The 25732-nt window shown below is 41.7% G+C and overlaps 1 protein-coding gene across 1 annotated transcript in view; it reads right to left on the reverse strand.

The window, feature by feature from the left end:
- The window catches only part of LOC133424882 (receptor tyrosine-protein kinase erbB-4-like), a 382181-nt gene that overhangs the window by 21713 nt on the left and 334736 nt on the right, over nucleotides 1-25732 (reverse strand). The window contains exon 21 of the mRNA XM_061715451.1: nucleotides 2292-2453. Coding sequence (XP_061571435.1) covers nucleotides 2292-2453 — 162 coding nt within the window. The remainder of the gene's footprint in view (nucleotides 1-2291; nucleotides 2454-25732) is intronic.

Here is a 25732-nt window from a genome sequence, read left to right on the forward strand (position 1 = left end):
CTACGCTTGTTGCCAGTTCAGAGATACTTGACTTCTTGGCAAAAACATTCCTCCTGGAAATCAAGTTGGAAGGCATTTTCACAGTTTTTTTTCTTCTCTCGCATAACACATGTGTCCTCTCTTTGAATATCAAATAGACTGCAGTTTAATCAATACTAATTTTTTTTAAGCATAAACTCCAATTCTGCATTTATCATCAAAACCCTCGCGACCTCTTCCTGGCAGATTCAAGCGAGGGATTTTCATATTAGGCTGTTTCTTTTAGACTGTGTTGCTCTGTTCTGCACCTTGTCCTTGTGTGTTTTATTATTTAAACCTCAATATATATAATTTCCAACATTGCCAGCTAATTATAAAATGGAAAACACATTTAGTATATTTCAATAATCATCGATATCCAATAAAGCTGCTCTCTTTACATATTTCACTATCTCTTTGCAGCAAAATCTATAAGAGCGACTGAAAAGTGTGAACTTACTCTGACTTTCAAAAACACTTCAATGCTGCTCCTCTGGAGCTTCATCCAAGTAAGTTAAAGACAGCGTCTTTGCTGTGGCTGTATTTGTATGCACAGGGATGCCTCATATGTAAACGCTGAAGTGACAATGTGTCTACAATGTTTGGTCACACAGTCCACATCCCAATGACAACAGCACACAGTCAGAGAGAGATGTCCCTGAGACGTCTGGAGACCTCGCTTTTGTAGGGAACACCTGGGGATATTCATGTTATGCTGCACACCATAACTCTATAAAAACAACCAGACAAGCCCCCCACTTAAGTCACCCGTGGGTTTTCAGAAGAATGATTTTGAAGCCTGTTTTTCCGGTTCTGGACCAGCTTTCTCTGGACGATGTCATATTGGCACAAGGTGAGTCCACGCAACCCCGATTCATCTAAAAATGGGGCAAATTGATGTGTTCAGGACACCTATGGGTGAACTCAGTGGAGGTTTGTCTGGCTCTTCTGATCCAGTCTATGTGGGTTCCTTGACAGGATCACAAATGTAGACTTTTTGTTGTTGAACTTGATGATCAAACATTTTTATGAAGATTTCAAAAAATGCCTCTTTGTTTTGTTTTCTGTCAGCTTTCTTTCGTATCTACATGAAAAAAAAGTTTGGGGGCACAATTCAATAGATGAAGGTCAATGCCAAATAATAATAATAATAATAATAATCTCTTTATTAAATATAATACTCTAAAATTCCATGATATATTACAGCAGAAAACTGTTTTATTTGCCTTTAAAGCCCAGCAGAAACTGTTTCCAAACTGCATTCAGGATTTGTTCCAAATTAAAGAAACCTGCTATGACCTGAGAGGGAAACTCATGTTTGAGACGACGACAGCAAGAACAAATATTAAAAAAAGATGTACATCAATTAAAGGAGCATGAGGCTCCTTTTAAGAAATGAGACTCTCTAGCGCCACCCTTCACCACGACGGCCGTCGGGGGTACTGCAGCCAACAGTGAAGCCGGCACGGGAGAACGGGGAGGATGCGCATGCAGCGTCATGTGACGTCACAACCACAGGACAGCGCGGGAAATTCGGCCCTACAATTGCAGCACATTTTGCAGCACACAGCCTGTTCAAGGCAACGGAGAGATACACTAGAGGGCTCATTCTTTTGGGTTTGGAACGTTTCATCTGACATTATTACTAGAAAACTTAAAACGTATACTAAATCCTGCCTCAATCCTGCCTCATGCTCCTTTAAGGCTAGAGAAATATAGAATAGTTGTGACAACGACCTAAAAATGTGCAGTTCTATCTACAAGTTTAAGAAAATGTTTAAAGAAAATATTGTAAATAAATATAAAACACTATAACTATAAAGTATATTATCAAAAACATTCTAGAGTGTGAAATGTCAATTTTATATTTCATCTTATTTATTTTTATCTTCTTTATGCATTGTTTGTTTCCACGGATTAATGCTAATGTTTCTGATTTAAGCTGATCACAAGAGAAAAAGGGTAGGCACTATAAGCTACGGCTTCAGCCTACACCTTTTTTCGGCAAAAGCAATGTTTATTTTACTTTTTTCATTTTGTTTTGTAAAATATTTGTCGAAATAAAGACCATTCATTCATTCATTCATTCATTCATTCATTCATTCATTCATTCATTCATTCATTCATTCATTCATTCAAATTTGGAAACATCCGTGTTCTCTTGAACACAGAAATACTTAATTTTCATGAGTGGATGTGCATATTAAAATCAATATAACCTGCGTAAATAACTTACATACAGCACACAGATATATGGTTATGCCTCCACTTACACCAACCTTGCCCCCGTCTGCGTTGTACTCCTTCTCGTCGGCGTCCAGCAGTCGGGCCAGGCCGAAGTCGGTGATTTTGATGTGATTGGGGGACTTGACCAGCACGTTGCGAGCCGCCAGGTCTCTATGGACCAGCCTCCTCTCCTCCAGGTACATCATCCCCTGAGGCGGAGAGGAAAAGAGACGACTGTGAATCCTTTCTTAGAGCAGTTAATCCCTTTACACCTCCACACTGAAGCAGACTGAGAACTGTGATGTGATAAATGCCAGCACTAACATAAAGTTATTGTCATAACTGCTGTCACCACTAACCCTACAACCATATAGACTTTTAGATTTCATCTTTAATCGCTGTCATACCTCATATCTCAAAGAGACAGCAAATCCGAGGCAGCTTTTAGCATTTCAGATGTGTCAAAGTTCTTGACAAGCCAGAAATACATCAGTCAACTCTCAAATCAGAATTCCAAATACAAAATTTTTCTCTTTTAAGCTTTATGAAACACAGCCACATGACAGCGATATTACTCATGGATTTTCTCAGTAGAAACTTCAATATCTGTATGCCCCTGGATGTTAAATGATGAAACATATCTGAGCAGCGGTGGTTCTAATGTTGTTAACTGTCTCAACGGTTGTTCAGGAGCTGGACAAAGCAGCTGGTGGGACTGGAAGATGAAACACGGGCTGTTGTGGAGCCCTGAAGCATGCAACATCAATATCTTCTTCTCTTAAGGCGCCCAAGGTGAATGGCATCATGCCTAGGCCTGTGTTGAAAAAATCGATTTCCCAATTCTAAATCGATTCTCATATTAATTCCTAAAAATCGATTCATATGTCTAAAGATCAATTTATTTTTTTATTTTATTTTTTTTAATTTTTATTTTATTTATTTATGTTTTTTTTTTCATCATTACATTACAACTTTTGGTTATTTTTTTGTTTATCCCCAAAAAAGGAATGTTTTGTTGGACACGAGAATAACTGGTGCCATGTTTTTGCCTTTAAATATGTTTAAAGGTATGAAAACATTAAAGTGTCAGGTTATAATTGCATAAATTGTCTATATTTCATTACTTTGTATACTGTCTTGGGGTTATATTTGCAAAAAATGCTACAACAGCTCAAAAAACAGTTTTAACAACACTAACCCAAATTGATATCGGAATCGAAACAAATCGGATCGAATCAAATCTTGATAATCGATTCTGAATCTTAAGAATCAGAATCGAATCTTGACATTTGAATCGATCCCCAGCCCTAATCATGCCATTAGCAAGGTAGAAAAAGGGTGATATTCCCTCTGCAGGTCCAGATGCTGCCTCAAGTGGAGGAGTTTAAAACATTGCAGGGTTTTATTCACAAAATCGACAGGCGGATCATCTGCATTGGTGTGAAATGGTGTGGTCTGCCATGATCCAAAAGGTGAGACTCTCCATTTACAGATCAGTCTTCGTTCCCAGCCTGATCACGAGCTGTGTGTACTGACTGGAAGAACAAGATTACGAAGTCGAGAGACCTAAATGAAATTCCTCTGCAGGGACTGGTGGACTATCCTAAGAAATAGGGTGAGACCTTTCGTCATAGAGGAACTTGGAGTAAAGTTGCTACATCTCCACATCAAGAGGAGGTGGTTGACGTGGTTGAGGCATACAGGACTGTCTCAGAAAATTAGAATATTGTGATTTTCTGTAATGCAATTACGAAAACAAAAATGTCATACATTCTGGATTCATTACAAATCAACTGAAATATTGCAGCCTTTTATTATTTTATTTTTATATTGCTGTTCATGGCTAGAAAACTAGAATATTGTGATAAAGTCCTTTATTTTCTGTAATGCAAAAATGTCATACATTACAAATCATGAGAGTCATGTGTGGTGTCATCGGACTTATGGATTCATTACAAATCAACTGAAATATTGCAAGCCTTTTATTATTTTAATATTGCTGATCATGGCTTACAGCTTAAGAAAACTCAAATATCCTATCTCAAAAAATTAGAATATTCGGGGAATCTTAATCTTAAAATGTAAGCCATAATCAGCAATATTAAAATAATAAAAGGCTTGCAATATTTCAGTTGTATTAATTTTTGTTTTTTTTTAATTGCATTACAGAAAATAAAGAACTTTATCACAATATTCTAATTTTCTGAGACAGTCCTGTATACACACTTTGGGAAGTATTTTAGTCATGTCCAACTAACAGACAAGACCAGGAAAAGGCTTGGTTGTCCTCGTGGGAGAGCTGGAGGAAGTGTGGGCTTCTGCCACTCGCCTGCTGCCCCTGCAACCCAAACCTGCATAAGCCAAAGCTAATAGATGGAGGAATTTCATGGTAGATGCCATTTTTGTAAACTTTTTTCAATTGCAAACCACTCATGAGCAAAGTGTGTACAAGGAATAAAAGTAACAAACCCTTGAGAGGAAAAAAACTTTGCCGGGGAGCCTTTTAGTTGTTCGTAAATGGACTGGATAGAGCAAGGAGTCTTGACAATGAAATCTATTTGCAGCTAAACATTTCAGACCAACAATCACAGGGGCACACATCACATACTCATGAGCACATGCACTCTTCTGTCTGCTGCACTCATACTTGAACAATGCGGCGAGATGGGAAGGCAGGCGAGGCTGAGCTTATTCAGGCGGGTGAGGCTGGATGTTAAACAAGTGCAGGCCACTTCGCAGGTGGATCAATAACAACACCTTGGTGAGAGGGGAGACAGTCATTGTACTCGCCAGACAATGGAGAATTTAAACCAAGGCTCACGCCTCCGCTGGCACTGGAGAATCATCGCCCATTTGAAACAGTTAGACTGAAAATACTGTAAATATGTGTACGTGTACTCAAGCCGCCCCACACCGCCGCCGCCTGCCCCCTAGACGAATGTGAGGATAAATCGATAGCGTCGACGTCTGCCTCGCCGCTAACCGAGCCCTCATCCATCATCCTCCGGCCTTGTGAGACTGACGTGCAGACACACATACATGCACACGCACTGATGGAGACCGCCAAGAGACCTCTGATACTCAAAGGCAAGTCATTTCTCCCACAGCACACTTGTAATATTTTCATCTGTCAGTCCTGTTTGGATGCTTTTCTCCTTTATCCACCAAATTGGAACTCCTCCTACTTATTCATTCTTCCTCTCCAGTGTTGGGCCTTCCTCACCAATATGAGACACAATGTGCTGTGCCAATACTCAAAACACCCTCCGATTGCAGAAAACGTATTTAAAATAGATTACTGCAGCCAAGCGATCAATAACAATGCTGATTACAATAAGCCCGGAGATGACCGTTCTGTGCAATATTTATCCCCCATGTCGACGTCGAGAGAAATTAGGAATCAATGGCCCACACAGCCCATTAATACACTTCGACTTAAAGTGACGGGGCAATGAGGGGCGGCCATCGCACTGACAGCGGGGAATGTACAACAGCTCAAGGAGCCAATTAATTTCCAGCCACCCTGGGCGGTAAACAGCCTCCTCCCAGCAGAGCATGTGGGGGCAGTGGTGGTTCAGGTTGAGAGGGTCGCGCTGACTCTGCCACTTTAACACTGTTTAAGTGTCACAATCTCCACAGTCCCGAGCTCTGGAAAGATGCAAGTAAAACTGTACAATTCGGCAATACGCTAACTTTACAAAAGCCGTAATTATGCCACATTTTTAAGCATCGAACCCTAATGGAAGAGCACCGTTCAAAATCGATTTTCCGATTTTCCTTTTTTTAACATCGTCTTGATTAATAAATCCGATTTAGATTTAAAATCAATTAATCGCACAGCCCTACCAAATCTATAGCTATGGAGACCAAAACCGTATTTTTGAACCAGGCTGTAAATATGTTTATTTCTGCTGTAAAGTTGGACATTTCAACATAGAGGTCAACGTGACTGACTTGAAGCCATATATTAGTTTCTGGTCATTCAAGAAACTAATATATATATTTTACATCCATGCTGACCTCAACCCAGAAAACTTAATTTTGCCTCTCGTGTTTGGGAATTCCTACAACAGTTCACATTTCCATTTGTGAGTGAGTTAATTTGTACAGTATGTGCTATCAGCATGACCTGGGATACTACATGAGAGGACAACGTCAAAGATGGGTGGATACATTTAAGGGTAAAAGTTGCACAGAAGGCGCAGGCAAGCACAGCGTAACGGGTTGGAAAGGTGACTTCCAGGATGTAAACTTGGATGTAAACAGTTTCGAGCTAAACACAAACATTGTGAATATTTTATGAGGAATGAAATGCATCCCACTTTGCTTGTTGGATTTCAAGGATACAGCCAGTCCTCCTCATGAAAAATGTATGTAAACATAACTGTGATGCTATACTCTTTATGAGCAAGAAATGTCAAGGGAACGACTTTTGGTATTGATCTAATCGATGCAGATTGACCTGTGGGTAACCAGGGCAACCACGGCGAGAGCATCAATCCCTCATGCTATTTTCCCAATTAATGCCAATTGAATATACAAACGGTAAAAACCAGGAGCTGGCTCTAAAAGAGGAAATAAAATTAAATTAAAGCTGCAAGCAGCGATGAACGGGCCCTCGTGCGTGCAATTTTCACCAATAAAAGTCAAGGACTCAAAACTAAGTCCGATGACAACACCCATGAGTCTTTATGTCAAACCATTCAAAAGTTATGGCAGAAAGTAGGAACTATCAAATATGGACCAATCAGATGATGGCTGGATGCGCTTTTTGGCGTTTATCGTAGCCACGGTAACACTTTTGAATGAGAAAAGTAATGCCCATCGTCGCAGGATGGAGACGCACATTTTGATGTATAACACACCTGGGTGCACGTTACGGTTCGGGCCGTATTAACGGCCGAAGAAAGGGCATAAATTGCGCCAAAATTACACGATTAATTCAAAATGGCCGACTTCCTGTTGGGTTTCGGCCATGGCACCAAGAGACTTTTCTTTAAGTTGCGACATGATACAGGTGTGTACCGATTTTCGTGCATGTACGTCAAACCGTATTGTGGGGGTTGAGGCACAAAGTTTTCAAGGGGGCGCTGTTGAGCCCATTAATGCAAACCATGAAATATCAAATTTTTCGCCAGGCCTGGCTTGCATGCAAAATTTGGGGCACGGTTAGGGGGGCAAAAAGGCCCTCATTTCGTCGGAAGAAGGAAAAGAAAAAAAAATTCCTACAGATACAATAGGACCTTCGCACTGCCAATGCTCGGGCCCTAATAAAAACTCTTCCTTGGATGGACTTCCATTCCATCAGTTACTTTTGTCAAGGTGTTGTAAGCAACAACAGCACGAACATAGATCAGTAGCTACAGACCTCAAAGGAAGCTATTTCTAATTTGGTTCAATCAGGCTATCCTGGTCAGACTTTTACCAACAAATGTAGCAAGATGTCAATGGACAAACCAAACTTGGGGGTTCAAAACAGTAGGCCATAAAGGGTGATGTTGGAAAGACAGCGGACACATCTGGGCTTCATCTGGGCTGATTTGGGCTCTTATGACCTGGTGATAAGGTAGTCAAAAATGTCCCAAAGTCCATGAACCTGGAGGACTTTGGCATGCGCTGTATTCACCAGATCTGGTAACAAGGCCCAGAGAAAATCAAGTCCATGTTTGATGGATATGTATATGAGTTGAGATATTCACCCAGGCCCAACGCCGTCGGCAAAAACTCGACAAAAAAAAACTGCAGATGAGGTAGAATTAAAATCATTAGCCATTTGGATAAGACAGGAGAAGTTAACACTGCAAAAAAGCTTTTGGCAACTGTAAAAACGATGACAATATGAAGACAGCCTCTTGCTTCAGCACAATAACTGATGAGAGTGGCAAACAATTAGGCTAATCTGGAGTTCCATGTGTCACCTAAAAAGTGACAACAAAAGCATCTTCTCCTTTGATATTTTGGTCAACTTTCTTAATTACACCCCAGAAGAATTCAGCTTCCCGTCACAGCTGTCTTTACCTCGGACCATCAGCATATCCCTTTCTGACAAACTTTGAGCCATTTACTGTTTTCTCTGCATTGCAGATAAAACAAATTGAAAAATTGAAAAAAATCACATCACCTTGCTCCCTTTTTAACAAACAAAACATTCAGTCTGACCTAAACAATGTGAAGCAAATTATTTGAAAACTGCTCGAGTATGTAAACATAGAGGACCTCTGTTATGAATAGTTTATCTCGCTCCTCAGACTGGATGCTGGCTGTCGAACAGGATCAAATTTAGTGTTTAAACAGCGCTGAGGGTCGTTTTCATCTCTGCTGGTTCCTGAATTGTTTACACAAATTCAAAGTCTTCTAAAGAACAAGGTCACGGGTGGTCAGCGACCCATTAGCACTTTCTCCACGGCAGAAAGAAAAGAAGCTGAGAGATGTGAGTCTTGGCTAATATAGGAACATAAGAGGAAGAAACCAGGCATGAAATATGGAGGGAAGTGAAGAACAGCAGGGAACAGTTCACCTCAGTGGGTGAGAAAGATACTGTGGATAAAAGGAGGTGGATGTGGAAAACAAACTGCACCCTCTTTCAATTCTAAGTGTTCAAAGTGTTTTGTGTATCAGTTTGTAATGGCAAAAGAAAATCTGTTCCTTATCGACTCTTACTAACAGGTAAATATAACCTCAGACAAACGAGAAAATGTGAGATCCTCCATAAAAACAGAGGACGATTTTAGTTGGCTGGCTTGGAGTGTTTAGGATGCTGCTAACAAAATGCATATCAGCAAGAATTTAAGAGAAGCAATCAATGCTGCCAATGATTCTGGGCAGAGAGAAAAGATCATTTTCAAACAACTCAAAGTTCATATTTCTACAGGACTGTCTCAGAAAATTAGAATATTGTGATAAAGTCCTTTATTTTCTGTAATGCAATTAAAAAAACCAAAAATGTCATTCATTCTGGATTCATTACAAATCAACTGAAATATTGCAAGCCTTTTATTATTTTAATATTGCTGATTATGGCTTACAGTTTAAGATTAAGATTCCCAGAATATTCAAATTTTTTTAGATAGGATATTTGAGTTTTCTTAAGCTGTAAGCCATGATCAGCAATATTAAAATAATAAAAGGCTTGCAATATTTCAGTTGATTTGTAATGAATCCAGAATGTATGACATTTTTGCATTACAGAAAATAAAGGACTATCACAATATTCTAATTTTCTGAGACAGTCCTGTACAGCTAGAATGAGTATTTACTAGAGCAAAACATTCAAGACACATGCCAATCTTCCCAGGAGCAAACCGAGAGATCACCCTGAGACCGGACTGTGCAATGTTGATTGAAACTGTGTGAAGCCTAAAGTCCACTGAGCTTCCACCCCCGGGTCCCACCAGAGCAGCCTCTGTGGTCTGGTTTTCCAGTGGTTCTTCTACATCCTCTCCGCAATCTCCGGTCCCACTGGGAGGGTTTCAGAGTGCTTGAGATCGCTGCCTGCTCGGCAAGAGTATGAATTTACCTGAAGAGTTGCAGATCATATGAGAAAACGGCACTAATCTGCTTGTCTAAAGACACACGTCATGTCTCGTCCCCTCTGGAATTATAGACAGCTCCAAAAAAATTAAAGGAACACTTTTTAATCAGAGTATAGAATCCAGTTAATTAAACTTCTGGGATATTGATCAGGTCAATTAAGTAGCAGAGGGAGTTGGTAATCAGTTTCTGCTGCTTTGTTGTTAATGAAATCAACAACAGGTGCACTAAAGCTGCAACAATGAGACGACCCCCAAACGGGAATGGTTTTTCACTGACGTTTTTTTTCCCCCCTCTTTGTTTTTCACAAGTTTGCCGCCAGGTTGCGCTGGGATACCCTGGTCCAGCTCTGGGAGGAAATACCCCTGCACAACGTCACAGTTGGAGCCCAGATGTTGTCTGGCATGCATATAGGCATGTGGAGGCCATAAAAAGTACAATTTTGAACTGTTCGATGGAAATGTCAACACGGTGGACTATCCTGCTGCATTACTTTTTTCACTTTGATCTTTGAGGGAACTTTGAATTTGGCCATTTCAAGTTTGACAATTTAATTTCCCGTCCAACAATGTGGCATCCTTTTATTCCCAACAATTTACCCAGTGCATATCAGTATAGGTAACCAGCATGTTTCCCCCCCACCCCCACTTGGATCTGATGCATGTACATATGAACATGATAATTGGTGGCAAGTTTTAGATTCTAAACTAAGCTATTCTTCTTCCCTGGTTCAAACCTGTTCTAACATCCTCCGGACAGTTTACCCTGCTCCTAATGTCAAAATGCAAGTAAGACCTTGGAAATGGCATTTTATTTAGAAAATCCGCTGGCTTCTCAACACTGATCTGCGGTCGCATTCGATTAGCTGAAATAGACTCGACACAAGCTTTAGTCATTTGTGAAACAATTCAATGCCAAAACGCTAGAGTGTACCGCTTTTCAGAAATATCTTTTAAGAAATCACAAGAAACTTATTGGTTGATTGTTTACCTCCTGGTTTTGTTTTCTATGAGATAGGGGGAAGTTGGAGTTGGAGCTGATCATTCTGAATCAGTCAACGCTTTTATTGCAAATTTTGCATCGTAAATGAAGGTGACGTTATGCGAGGGGGGGGGGGGGGGGGGGGGGGTCTGTAAACCCTTTAAACAAGTCTAGCAGAGAGGACAAAGCAAATGAAGCGAAGTGCCAGAAATGATGCAGTACAGTGGACGAAGTGCAGCCCTTGTGGTCTGCACTGTCGACGTGTAGCCAGAAAATAGGTGCATGTTGGGAGATGCATGGGCTCATGGAAGGGGGTTTGCACTGACACAGAGGCTATGTGTCACAGAGTCGACAGAGAAACATGTCAGAGTTAAGACTTCTGGAACAATGCCCTTTAGACAGGTATGACCAAAGCAGAAAGGTTTGGAAATAATAAATAAATAATAAAGCCACATTTGATAGAACCCAATATTGTGTATCGTATAAAGGCATCTTATACCAGCAGTCACGCATGGTGGTGGAGGGGTAATAATTTGGGCTTGTTTTGCAGCCCCAGAACGTGTCCTAGTGTCAAAGACGAGACTAACTGTGTTGTTGGGTTATAAAACAAGATAATGTTCAATCATGATAAAACTAATACTGACTTGACATATCTTGTTTTGTTTCTGAACTGGATGTTCCTCATGACACAACCCTCCCCCTTCTAGGGCGGCAACGTTCCCAGCCATGCTCCCGCTGCTCATCACAACACGTATTGCAACCTGTAATGTAATTTTGGTGGTGGATAACAACAGGCCATACAGTCAAGTCAGCTCTTCAACAGTGTTTGATGAAATTTTACCAACATGGAGCCAAAACCCGACATGAAATCATTGCAAATTTTTCATCGTCGTTGCCAGGCAACATACTTTTCCAGGAGGCAGCGGGAACCATCAGTAGATAAATTGTTATAACAATACAGCTGTTGGGTTCCAACACAGACACGGTATCTACAAACCTCACTTTATTAAGGAATTTATGTCAAAAAGAAAGAAAGCTGGGAAGAGACACAAAGCTATGATGAGTTTCAAAGAGGAACCAGAAGGTGAGGTGTCTGTTTCCAGAGGGAACGATAAGAGCACAGCATGTGGTGCACCACATACCCCCTCCGAAAACCCAAACACCCCAGAGAACGAGTGAAGAGGCAACAACAATGTGAGCAATAAGGGACTGTCCGCATGCCGAGAACTGGGACCAGTGCGATAAGGAGCGCGCACAATGGGCTCTGCTCAGGTGCTCAGGTGGTCGTCTGTCATGCGCCACATGCTGCACGGGTGATAGAATGGATGGTATTCCCACTGAGCTGGCGCTCTGCAAAGCATGTGTGTGGAAAAACATCTGTGCCGGTTCGTCCTGCGGGGGTATATGTGTCGAAGGGGGAGGATAAATAATGAGCCAGTCCCTTCAATCATGGGTACGGTCGCACGAGCGCACGACAAATTCTGATTTAATTCTGAAGCAACGCCCTGAAAGCTGAGATGAATTTATTTGCAAAGCACTCGGAGGTAATGTGCAAAAGTTGGTGTTTGAATTATCTCCACAGACAAAAGTTACTTGTGAACTGTTTGGATGGTTAATGAACGATGGGGGTGGAGCTGACATAATGCGACATATATAAGGAAGGCGCAGTGGTGGCTCAGCGGTCGGGGCGCGGGCCCATTTACTCCGCATTCAGCCGATCTGGAGCCACAAAGCAGGAAAAACTCTGCCCATCTGTCAACCTGAGCTGAGCGCCTGTGTGCACACCTCGGGGGATTGGAAGGGGGAAATGCAGCACGTAGAGGCAGGAGAGGGTGAAATTCCCTCGGTGGGAGTGGATTTTAAAAACAATGTCGGAATTTATCAGCGCTTAACGTCTCCCTGCTTTTACGCTTAATTATGTCTCCTCTCAGAACAAGGAACCAAAGGTATAAAAGGAAAAAAAAAAAGAAGCTCTGCCTCCATGATCTCAGCTCTCCTATGGGATGGAAAGATCCTTCCAAAATGTCACTGTGCAGGCAATAAAAGACAGCCGTTGGCAAATTTACATGAGCAAATGTCAATAATCCTTTGGCTGCAGCAGTGGAGTTACAAAGGAGGGAAAACTTTTTGATCAGTCGGATTGTTTTAGGCTTTTTTTAGAGTAAAAGATTGAATTCCCTAAATGTCGAAAAATGAGCGTCGATGCCAGGCAGCATCAATTACCAGCACCACACTGGCATCCTGTGATGTTAACAGTAATGATGGGGTTTATAGACAATAGCCTAACAGGTGAAACAAACTGAGAGACCAAAATGTAGGGAATGAAAAAAAGAAAATAATGAGGACACCTGATCCTCGTTTAAAGTCAGCTGTGCAGCACGTTCTGTTCTCGGTCCAACATTCAACCTTCACTGTAATGCCTGTAATTTGTCTGCCTCATGCTGTGACACTGAGAAGGTATAATTTTTAATCACAGTAGATAGTTATCTCAGTGAGGGGCTGTCTGACTTCTCTTGATTTGACCTGCCCACTGGCAATGGAAAAGGGACATTATTCAGTTTCCACAAACACTTAAACATAGCATGGAAATACAGGTTAAGTGCTTTTTATGTTTTGTAATTGTTCAAACTCATCATCCCGTGGATAATAGAACTTAACTCTTCACCAAGTCTCCATTATGACAAAGCCAAAATAGGTTGGGGGTATTAGCTTAATTCATTACAAATAAACCACTTTCATTTCATTTTGGAAATAGTCCTAAAAATCTGGTTCATCTCTATCAGAAGTGCCATTCTGCAGAAACGTAGTAGGTAGTTAAGTTGGGGTGCTGCAGTAGCTGGGGAATCCAAAAGAAAGGGCGGAACAACAACGGACTGGGAGAAGGGAGAAGGAGATGCAGATGGGGCGATATAAACCATGTAAATACTTAAGGACTACAAAGAAACAGGTGTGGTTAATCAGGACAGAAAAAAACAACAAAAGAAAGAAGTCAAATCCTATACCACAAACTAGAGAATACACTTATATACAAAATAAAAGGTGAAATAAACCTAATAAAACAGGAAAACCACATCAAAAGAGCGGGATCAATTAAGACCAAATCTCAACAGGAAAACTAAACAAGAAACAATTAAAGGCCCAAGAACAACCCTCACAGTTCAGGAAAGCACAAGACCTCGCTTGAGTTGGAGCCATTTTTTCTTGATGATTTGCTTTTGGATCGTGGGTTGCTTAAAGCAGCACAACGTAACTTTCAGCTTTTCTGAGTTTGGCGGCATCTTTTGGACAAAAGCGGTAGTGCTTTACCAGAAAGAACACTACGTTTCCCATAAGCACCAGCGCGTACTGCCGAAAAGATCCTGTCCCGTCGCGTGCATTTGTTTTGAGAGAAGACGGGACGCTTTTCTGTTTCACCAAGTGAACAGACGGAACGCAAAAAAAGATGTTAAACTGCTGGAAAGGAACTAGAATTTACCGGGATACCTTAAACAAGGAAGCCAGGGAGCAGTATATGGAGAAAATAATGATTATTAACGGTCTGGATCCATATGAAATCCCTATCAAAGAGTTGAGCTCCTCGTCGGAGCTCCACTCTTTAGTAAGGATTTACTGCCGCAGTTCTGCAGAACCCATGTCTTACTACCTTGTTTAGGAGTGTTTGGCAGCTGCTTTGGTAAATGTTTGACTCGCCATGTGTTTCAATAAATTAGTATAATAGTACAACATACAGTACATGTTTTGTATCCCTCTTACTTCTCTTTTCTTTTTTTTGACTGCTATATTATGCTGAAGAGGCTCCGAGGCGTGAGCAATATTTTTGTTTTCCTCGTGAGATTCTTTTTTTCCTCTGCAGCTACAAATAGAGTTAATATTTTTTCCTCAACAAAATTAATCGCACCGCAGAGAGCTGGCCGGGAACTGCGTTTAGCTGGAGAAGTGGGGAATAAAACCCGTTTGAATGATCCGACCCCGGTCGTTATGAGTGTTTGTTCGTGGTTTAATAAACCCGTGTATTGATCCGACCCCCGTCTGTGTGCGTGTTTGTTTGTTTACTGAGGAACGTTATGTTTGGTCGTTACAGCCACGATCCAAGCGAGCCGACAACTCTTTTACTCTGTTATATCAGATACTTGGCCTCCGTGGTTCTGCCTCCGAGCAGGAAAGCGGTGAAAAGTTAGAGATACAGAGCTCTCAGACCATGACAGAGGTGTCATTAAACCTGTTGGAAGTTGATGTACCATCACAATGATGATGATGAAATATGATATTAAGGTGGACAAGTTACATAGTGCTGCTTTAATTCCAATTTGAAGGCCATAGCACTCAGGCAAAGACCTTCCTTCAGTACCATCTTTTTAATGCATCCCTCATTGCCTAGTTCCCAAAAACTATTTTATATCAAAATGTCTGCAAAGAACAGCCCACACAGCAGGAAGCTGCCGTTGGAAGCTGCACCAGCGGCAGCGGTGGTGTAGTGGGTCGACTCCGTTCCCCTCTGACTGCAAGCTCACCAGATTGACTCCATACCCCGTGTCTTCGAGCAGAATCCTGAATGCCAAACCACCTCCATAGCGCAGTGTTGTCATATTTCCAGACTGGATTAATGGGAATTTTGCATCATAAAAGATATCTGAACGAAAGCCTACGCAAAATCTAAATCCGGGACATTATTACTCACTGTTGCAAACACTCAATGGGAAAATGTCAATTTTGGCCAAATAGTTGAACCTTTGGCCTGTATTTTGCCATAAAGACCAGATTGTTGGTGCCCTTTATTAATGGTTGTGAAAAAGAGACTCTTGATCTCGTTTTAATGGTCAATACTAGCTTGGTGGTTACTTGTTCTGCAAAGATCCATCACCCTTGATTCCTCAGTCTGGCTGGACAGAAGGTCTGGAAAGCTTGTTGGTGACTGCAAACTTCTACTTTAGATCAATGGACTCTGAATGTGGATTTTGACAATAAATGCTGCAGAAAAGTCCACATATCTGTCTTGATGTTGATGTTGTTCACAATATCCTTTGTTAGGCCTGGCCTTGATTCTGACATTCACAATCAAATATTAAACACGCAGTTTTGTTGGTATGGAGAACTAAATATAGATGATATCACAGCTAAAAAAATTAAGAAGCTATGAAAACTCATCATTAGTAATGCAAGTTGAGGTGCTTTGGTGATTATAACAAATCCACGTGCACACAAAGAAGTTACACACTGATCTAATTTCAAAGCACTGTTGTATCCTGATTATAATAAAGCTGCTAGAGACAAGAAAATGAAAACTTGATTGTACAAAATTGATTTGTTTTTGAAACATGCAGAATTGCTTTTGCTTGGTGGATTAAAATGTCATCCTTAGGAGTCAATATTAGGAAAAACAACATCAAATGTAACCATGGTCACAAGGTGATGCAGGAGAAGCCTGGTGATTTATGGTCAGTGTGTCTTCATCCGTCTTTGTTTTTGATGAACCTCAGCTTCAGGCATCATGACTAATGGGTATGTATTGAAAGAGGTGACCAATCCAATCAGGCCTCTTTCCCAAGTGGATCGAGCAGGCAAATCCCTCCTCTTATGCATCCTTGAGCACTGCTGATCCTCACAGATAATTAGAAAGACCCGTGAGGCTTATCCTCCCTCCCCACCTGCTCTCCTCGCCACCTCCAGCTCTTCTCCCTGCGTCCCCTCTGCTCCGCTGCCTTAATTTGTTGCGTCAGCAGGGACATGAGCGCACTCCTGGGGACCGGTCCGTGTTTGAGCAGGGAAGAGAAACTGAGAACGTGTTTCCTTTGGAGTAAAAAGGAAAAGTGCTCAGGGTGCACATTAGTTGGTTTTGTTTTGTTTTGTATCATGTAAAATAGTTTTATGGGTTGTTTGGTAATCACAGCATGAAGCTCTGAGATGCAAAGAATTGTGGGACTGCATTATTAATAAAGCCCCGGGGAACTGAAGTGCTGAACATGGATCACTACCATATAGCCTGCTGACAGTAATAAATTCACCACAACTGTATAATGTGTTTTAGTAAAAAACATATACCGGAATAAAAGAAAGTGAATGTTTTGGGCTCCGAAAGCATCCATCATCGTTGCTTGAAATCTGAAAGTATTTTTCAGCCAGTTGTATGCAACAAAATACAACATTCAAGTCACTCTAGGGAGTACATTTAAAGACTTGCACGTTTTGGGGCTCTGGATGTCATTAGATTCAACTCCTTTTGCACCGTTGTCACAATGGATTTATTGTCACTCGCAGAAAACAATAACAATACTGGAGTAAACTATCTCAGTAAACATGTACATGTACTGGACTTTTACTTTATTTTATTCTTTTAAACTGTTTTTATTACCAACTAATCTACTTTGCTTTTTAACTTAACTCTCTTTAACTTATTTTAACTCTTCTTAAACTGCTCTGTTGCTGGCTGACAAACCGAATCTCCCTACGGGGACAATAAAGGTTTTCATTCATTCATTCATTCATTCATTCATTCATTCATTCATTCATTCATTCATTCATTCATTCATTCATTCATTCATTCATTCATTCATTCATTCATTCATTCATTCATCCATCCATCCATCCATCCATCCATCCATCCATGTCCATTTCCATGTTTTACCTGATTCCTGATCAAATTAAATACGAATACCTTCAAATTTATTCAGTGTCGTGTTCACCGTGTTGATGACAAACGCTGGAGAGAAAAACACGCTTCACCTCCAGGCTGCTTCACGTTTGCTCATCAATGTTAACGGGAATATAAATGACAACAATCATGTTACTCCTCAGTTTATAGTAATAATTGCCTTTCGGTGCACAGAAGACGGTTTTCATCACTCTGGTTAATTGCACCTGCTGTCGCACCTGTTATTCTTTGCTGCACGATGGCAGCAGGTCACTAAACACCACATGACACAGTGATAGGTGATTCTTAAATATACGCTCATTAACAACACAGTTTTCAATAAAATCAAAATATTACAAGACTAAATGTGTCAAATATTACATTCTGAAAGAGGCAGACTATATATTTGAACCCCTTCGTTACATGGCCTTGAAATACACATAGCTAATTCAAAATGTGCATATTGCAGAACCTATAAGGTGTTCAACAAAGTTGGGATCAGAACACAGGTCAAATATTTGAGGATGTGAGGTCCATTTGGTTACATCTAATAATTTATTCAACCAAGACTGATTGTTCTTTATGAATTTGAGTTGACACAAACACTTGAAATTACATGAATGGAGTTTTCCGCTGAAGAGGGATTGATAACGGTGAAACGGCAAAGATAAGACCAAATTCAGAGATGGGCTGTAGAAAGGGATTTTTTTTTTTTGTTGTAGACCGCTGGCTCACTAAAGTTGTCATCCTTACACTGTTGCAATCTCTGACGTCAGGCTTTGAACCGATAATGCGTTCATGTTCGTAGCGTGCAGCAGCTGGACAGCCGTTCCAGTTTTGTGTCGTACGGCACATTTTTGTCTTTACGATGGAAGTAGTTGTAGTTTGGAACAAGGCTTTGCAACACGACACCAGGGTTTGCATCATGTCTGATTATTATACTCCCAGTTTTGTGTTCTGATCTTTACTTTCTGTGCTTGGTTAAGTTTTTAAATTTCAATGTCTCGTTTAGATTCAGGCGTCCCAGTAGCCTGCTTGTGATAAGACACTGAAAGGTTACAGTTAAGTTTAGGAATCTTATGCATGCTTGTTTAGGGTTCGGGACTTTAGAGTGGGTCGACAAAACTCCTGCAAATGTTTTTCATAATATTCTTCGGTTTCAGATGAAAACTAAACATTCAAGAGCTTTGTAATGTTGCCAAAACTTTTCACACTCATTTGAACTGGGTTATTTTGTAGCTTTTTGACTTCTGGGTTTCATGGAAGTGTGTCATCAAATTCTGCACTCCTATATGACCTAAGCTGAAAAAAAGAATAATAAAAAAGAAAATCAGTTTGACCTCAGTTCGAACAGTTTATGCTGCATATACTGAAACTGAAAGATTGACTCTCAAGTTTGGAGGAAAACAAAACAAAACAACTTGAAAATTCTCTAAGACTCATAACAATAATGTCGTCTGTGTTAAACAGTGAAACTGTGATGCTTTCAAGAGTCGTGGGAATAAATCAGTGCAAGTTATTTTATTTATAAAGCACTTTTCGTACAATAAAATGCAGCATAAAGTGCTTTACAGAAAAACAGAGGCGACCCCCCCCAAACCTAATCCCTATCAACGATGGAACATGAACAAGATTAAAATAAATAATTAAAGCAGCAAGCAGTGATGAACGGACCCTCATGTGTGCAATTTTCACCAATAAAGGTCAAGGACTCAAAACTAAGTCTGATGACACCACCCATTATGTCAAACCATTCAAAAGTTATGGCAGAAAATAGGGACGATCAAATATGGACCAATCAGATGAAGGGGGGGGGGGGCTAATTAGCAACAATTATGGTCAAGGACTCAAAACCGAGTCCGATGACACCATCCATGAGTCTTTATGTCAAAGCATTCAAAAGTTATTGCAGAAAGTAGGAACTATGGACCAATCAGATGAAGGGGGGGCGCGCTTTTTGGCGTCTAGCGTCACCACAGTAACGCTTTTGACTGAGAAAAGTAATGCGCATCGTCGCAGGATCGAGACGCAGATTTTGATGTATAACACACCTGGGTGCACGTTACGGTTCGGGCGGCAACGGCCGAAGAAATGGCATAAATTGTGCCAAAATTACACTAAATTAATTCAAAATGGCCGACTTCCTGTTGGGTTTCGGCCATAGCGTGGCAAGATGTTGAGCCATCTCGCCACGCCCATTATCTATACCCGCTTTATCCTTTGCAGGGTCACGGGGGTCATATCTATTTTCAGGCGAGAGGCAGGGGTTCACCCTGGACAGGTCGCCAGTCCATCGCAGGGCCACATACTGTAGATACAAACAACCAATCACACTCACACCTACGGGCAATTTAGAATCATCAATTAACCTAACATGCATGTTCTTGGACTGTGGGAGGAAACCCACACAGAAAGACCCTGCTGGGCCTGGGAGTCGAACCAGGAACTTTCTTGCTGTAAGGCAACAGTGCGAACCACTAAGCCGCCGTGCTGCCCCTAATGCAAACCATTAAATATCACATTTTTCGCCAGGCCTGGCTTGCGTGCAAAGTTTGGTGACTTTTGGGGCACGTTTAGGGGGAAAAAAAGGCCCTAATTTCGTCGGAAGAAGGAAAAAAAAAAAAAAAGAAAAATTCCTACAGATACAATAGGGCCTTCGCACTGTCAGTGCTCGGGCCCTAATAACACGTATCACAGGGGGCCGTATGCACCGGCTGCATGGTAGGGGGCCACAGCCCCAAACACCATCGCTGGAGGATGGATGTATGGATACACACCTCACATGACCTGATATTTCTTCCTTCTTTCTTTTGTTGACATATTTGCGGGTTATTTTCATATCTATGACTACGTTTACACGCAGTCAAAATTCGGGTTATTGCTAATATTCCGGTTACTGAGACATTCGGAATATTCCGTTTCCATGCGTGAGCAAACAGGGTTATCCCTGTATACATGGTAATTAATCATTTGGGATATCTGGATCAAACCAGCGACGCACGGAGAACATCATGACGCAATTACCGTCATTTCTGCTTCTTCTTCCTGTATCCAAATTCAAAACAAATGCTGCTTCGCGCAACTTTTCGCTCACCTTCTAAATGTCGCTATCCCCGTACTTTCTACCGTCTACAAATGCAGAAATGTTCATATCCTTCATTACATTTATAAAATGATAAGTCTCCTCCTCACTCCAAAAGTGCGGCGTGGTCTTGTGTTTCTCCGTGTTTATAAGAACGTCCTGGACTCAAAAAAACAAGATTCCTTGTGAACAGAGCACGCGCAGAAAACAAATTCCTGTTCCGTTTGATGGGGATATTCCGTTTGGCGTTTACATGACCGAATATTTGGGTTTTAAAAGGAGTAACCCAGCAAACTCGGGTTATTCAAAGGGGTTATTGGTGTTATTGCTAATATTCGGGTTTTAAAAGGGTTATTGACTGCATGGAAACGTAGTCTATATTGTTCTATTTTTAAGGACTAGGTCACGTTGAGTTTCAGCCTATTTGTGTAAAATGATTGTCTTATATTTGCTTTTTAATACGTATGTAACCAAAACAAATTATCTAACTTTACCTTATTTGGAGAATAGAAAGAAATGTTTAATTTAACTCTGCAGCTATAACCACGGTTGTCATTTTTCTTGAATAATATCTCAACATCACACCTCCATGAGGACATGTCCTTGGATAAAAAAAAAAGATGACCTTTTTTTCCAGGACACTCTAAGCACAAAGCTTCTGATACTAAGGAAAGAAAAGGTGTGTTTCATCAGCAGATACATGTATCTAGGCCCACATGTCCACTGAGACGCTCATCTCCTCGAGATGGGATGACTTGATAGACGCAGAGGCGCGGGATGAAGATTTGACATGAGGTAAAGATTCCATTGCAGGAACGGACGGTGCAGGATGTGTGTTGGGGGAAGGAGGAAGAAGCGTTAATGCTTGGTTAATGAGTACAGCCGAGATGTGTTTGCTCAGCACCGGCAGGGAAGTGACTGACACACAGGGATCCACGCTAAGCTTGACCAGATTGGATCTCCTGCCATCGGGGGGGGGTGAGCTACCATAAGATGAAAATCCAGACATGCACAGACACACACATACTGGCCAATGCACACATGAAGCCAAAGACCAGGAGGCGAATCTGAAATATTTCCCTGAGTAAGCAGCTGCAAGAAACATCTGCAAATCTAACCGGAGGGTTTCCCCACGGTGCAGGTTCTGCTAATGTCAGCCCAAAAATCTGTGTGTGTGTGAGTGTGTGTGTGTGTGTGTGTTTACAGCATCTTAAGGCCTAAATGTGGTCTATATTCAACCCCTAGTATGACTGTCTTCGCCATAGCCAATCAAAATCCTCTCCCAGCGGGTGCTTTAATGCCAAAGACAATCAATTCACTGCTTCTGCAACTTCTTGCTGAATCTGTTCTACTTTCGTCAGGAATCCTAAGGAGATGCACCGCAAACAGAAAAAACAGAAGAGATCCAAACTATACGGCTCCCGCGTGCACTCACTTCTAATCCCGCTTTCAATTGATTGATTTGTTCATTAAAATACATCTCAGTTGTAATTATTCCATTAATAATCCAGGAGCTAATGAAAGGGAGAGGGAGGACGGATCAGCTTGTGAGTGACAAAGAGAAGATAGAGACTCATGCAGGGAAGAGACAGAGAAGGCTGGAAGGAGGTCATGAGGGAGCGCAGACACACAAACACAAGTTCACGCAGCTGTCATCAGGACATTGAACTGACTTCCATTTATCGTGTAGAACTTAATCCAAATCCAAACCTTGGAGCAGCAGAAATACATTTTTCATGTTAAAGGAACATGAGGCTCCTTTTAAGAAATGACTCATTAGCGCCACCCTTCACCACGACGGCCGTCGGGGGTACTGCAGCCAACAGCGAAGCCAGCACGGGAGAACGGGGAGAACGTGCATGCAGCGTCATGTGACGTCACATCCGCAGGACAGCGCGGGAAATTCGGCCCCAAAATTGCAGCACATTTTGCAGCACACAGCCTGTTCAAGGCAATGGAGAGATATACTAGAGGGCTCATTCTTTTAGGTTTGGAACGCTTCATCTGACATTATTACTAGAAAACTTAAAACGTATACGAAGTTTTTTCATAAATCCTGCCTCAAGCTCCTTTAATATATGCATTTAAATCTCAGCAGTGAAGCGAATAGGACATCAATTTTCTTTTTGTTCTCTGGTCATCAGCTGAGGTACAAGAGAAGTTTGCAGCTGATGAGGATCGTTGATGGCAAAACATTGCAAGTCAATTCAAAGACTTTTAGGGCCAAGATCAGGGTCTACATGTACCAAAATTGGTTGTCCATTCTTGCTGATCTAAGGCATTTGATGGATTTCCTGCTCCCACTTTGGTGATGTTATAAATGAGGTTGTGGTCCTGGCGCTCTGGGGGAGAGGAAGCCGGCACCAGCAGCAGCACCAGTTTTGAGTTGGTGGAAAATCCCTCAGGAGTCAGGAGTCTGCACTTGATTGTTATGCGTGCCGATGTGTTGCTGAACTATTGCTGATGGCTGACGGATATTAAACAAGCCAAATATCTGGAGCCATTGGGGGAATCCCTGTTTGAGCTGCAGCCAACATGACAGCTCAGCATCAGGTAAGAAAGGGAATCCCCAAGGAGAAATCCATGAACCGACAGGGAGATGCATGTTTCATTATGTTTCAACGTTCCTCTCTTGTTCGCACAGTCTGCACAGTTCTTCACCCACCACGTGGTTATGCCTCATCTCCCATGTGGGATTTGTTGACAAAATATGGTTTTAGAGGCCAAATCAGTGACCGAGTCACTGCCACATCATCAAGTAAATAATGTAAACAATAAAATCACTTCAAGACTCCAGATTACAAGAGTGAGTCTTGTAATCTGAACAATCTGCAGACTGATAATCACCAACCTTTAACCTTTTTTTAATACATATAATTTGTATTCTTCACACACTTGTGTTTGTGATCAATGTGGTGTAAATTATGTGCAATTATATGCCAGGACAGTAGGGGGCTGTCTAGGCGGGGATTTCCTACACTATATATTGCAAGGCATCCTGGGTAATGGAGTTGTTTGATGTGCTGGAATAAAAGGGAAGCCACGGAAAACCCGGTCTTGTCGTCCATTGATGTTTATTAAAGGAGCATGAGGCTCCTTTTAAGAAATGAGACTCTCTAGCGCCACCCTTCACCACGACGGCCGTTGGGGGTACTGCAGCCAACAGTGAAGCCGGCACGGGAGAACGGGGAGAACCTGCATGCAGCGTCATGTGACGTCACATCCACAGGACAGCGCGGGAAATTCGGGACCGAATTGCAGCACATTTTGCAGCACACAGCCTGTTCAAGGCAACGGAGAGATACACTAGAGGGCTCATTCTTTTGGGTTTGGAACGCTTCATCTGACATTATTACTAGAAAACTTAAAATGTATACGGATTGTTTTCATAAATCCTGCCACAATCCGGCCTCAAGCTCCTTTAAGGAACCCAACACGACAATAAATGTCTTCAATTAGAGCCAAAATACTGATCCAAATCCACATCTAGACAAATAAACTAAATCTCTGTTGCTCAGCCCATTTCACTGATGATATTCAGTGGAATTTTGTAGTGTGTATTTTTACTTCATGAGAAATGAGACAGGAATGTATCTCAGGGTACATGTCGAATCAACGGGTGGAAGTGATTGCTGTCGAGAAAGCTTTAACAGATTTATCAAGTTTTAGCATATTTGAAGATATACTTCAATGTGTTTGGAGATTTTTTTTCTCCACAGTTTTGTTTTAACTCTGAATAAATAATGAGCTGCAATGTGATCAAGTGCTCTTCTGTTCAAACAGAAGACAGACCGACTTGCATCCTCTCATCCTCTGAAATATCTCTTTCAGGAGTCATGCATGAACTACCAAGTATGCAAGTCCAATCTTGGTTTAAATCGCTATTGTCTCAGTTTACACATTAGCTCTAACTCTTGTCGTACAACGGCCTAAGGGCCGAAGGGATTGGCTTGTGCATCGTGTCACTGCTGCAAAGAACAACCTGACAACGAGAACGTTTGGGAAATTCAACAAAGCCAAGATGACATTTCGCCCCCTCCAAATCCTCTCAGTTTGACTCTTCACCACCGTCACCACGTATCTTAACACAGCAACCATCTCAGCTCCTTCCATGTCCACCTGCTTCTAGTTTGCTTGGTGTCAAAACTGATGAAGGCACAACTGAACCTGCCGAAGAATGATTGTGCCACCACGGTGTGATGGAGAAACGAGCTGGAGGGACTGAAGAAGAAAAAGGTGCTGTTACGGGATTTACCCTGGACTCCTGCTCAGGGAAACCTGCCTCTGGAAAAGGGAAGGAGATATGAACGAATGGAGACGGAGAAGAGGAAGGATTAAAACAAATGCGGGTAAATGAAAGAAGGTCAAAGGAAAACCAAAATAATGAATACTAAAAGAATCACAGGGATAGAAAGGAAATTGGAAAATGAAAGAGGAAGAAGTAAAGTTGAGGGCAAGTAAGAACAGGAAAAAAAGACGACAACCTCAAATCAAACGGAATGATGGAGCAATATGAAAAGGAGAAAAAGGCAAAAATAATCGAGGTGAAAGGAGGAAAGATAAGATGAATGCACTTGAAGATAAAAAGAAAAGTCTGAAAGTTCTGCACCAAAAAGGTAAAAAATGCACATACTGAAGGAAAGAGAGGACATAAAAAAACAATCGAAAATGAAAAGGAGAGTAAAACAGAGACCAGAGATCGAGACTAATAAATTAGAGGCCACTCACTCACACACACACACACACACCTAAAGAGACCTGTGTGATCGGTGATCGCGCTGCAGTCTGTGTGTGTGTGTGCGAGTGTGTGCGTCGGTGGGAGTGGAACAACCCTGAGTGTTGCTGTAGATTAATGGGGGCCATTATTCCCATGCCCAAAACACTCAGTGATGAAGAGTCACTGCCTGGCGACAGGCCTCGGCCAATCAATTTGAGGCGCAGCAGTCACCTGCCCGGGTCATACTGCACACACGGCTGCTGTTTGTGCTGCCGGTGGTGGGGATCGGTGGGGGGGATCGGTGGGTGGGATCGGTGGGGGGGATCGGTGGGGGGGATCGGTGGGTGGGATCGGTGGGTGGGCTGCACGGATCTGGAGAGGCTGGCACGCTGCCATGACATTACAGTACGGTGAAGAGCTCCTCAGCCGCCATTTACAGCTCAACAACTGAGAGATGTGCACTGAATAGATGTTTGAATGAGCTCTTTTATGTTCCTGACCAGCTTTAAATTCCTATCTGAAACTAAACTTGTGGGCAGCTTCTCATTCA

The sequence above is a fragment of the Cololabis saira genome, chromosome 24, assembly GCF_033807715.1.
Source record: "Cololabis saira isolate AMF1-May2022 chromosome 24, fColSai1.1, whole genome shotgun sequence".
In the NCBI taxonomy this organism is placed as follows: Eukaryota; Metazoa; Chordata; class Actinopteri; order Beloniformes; family Belonidae; genus Cololabis; species Cololabis saira.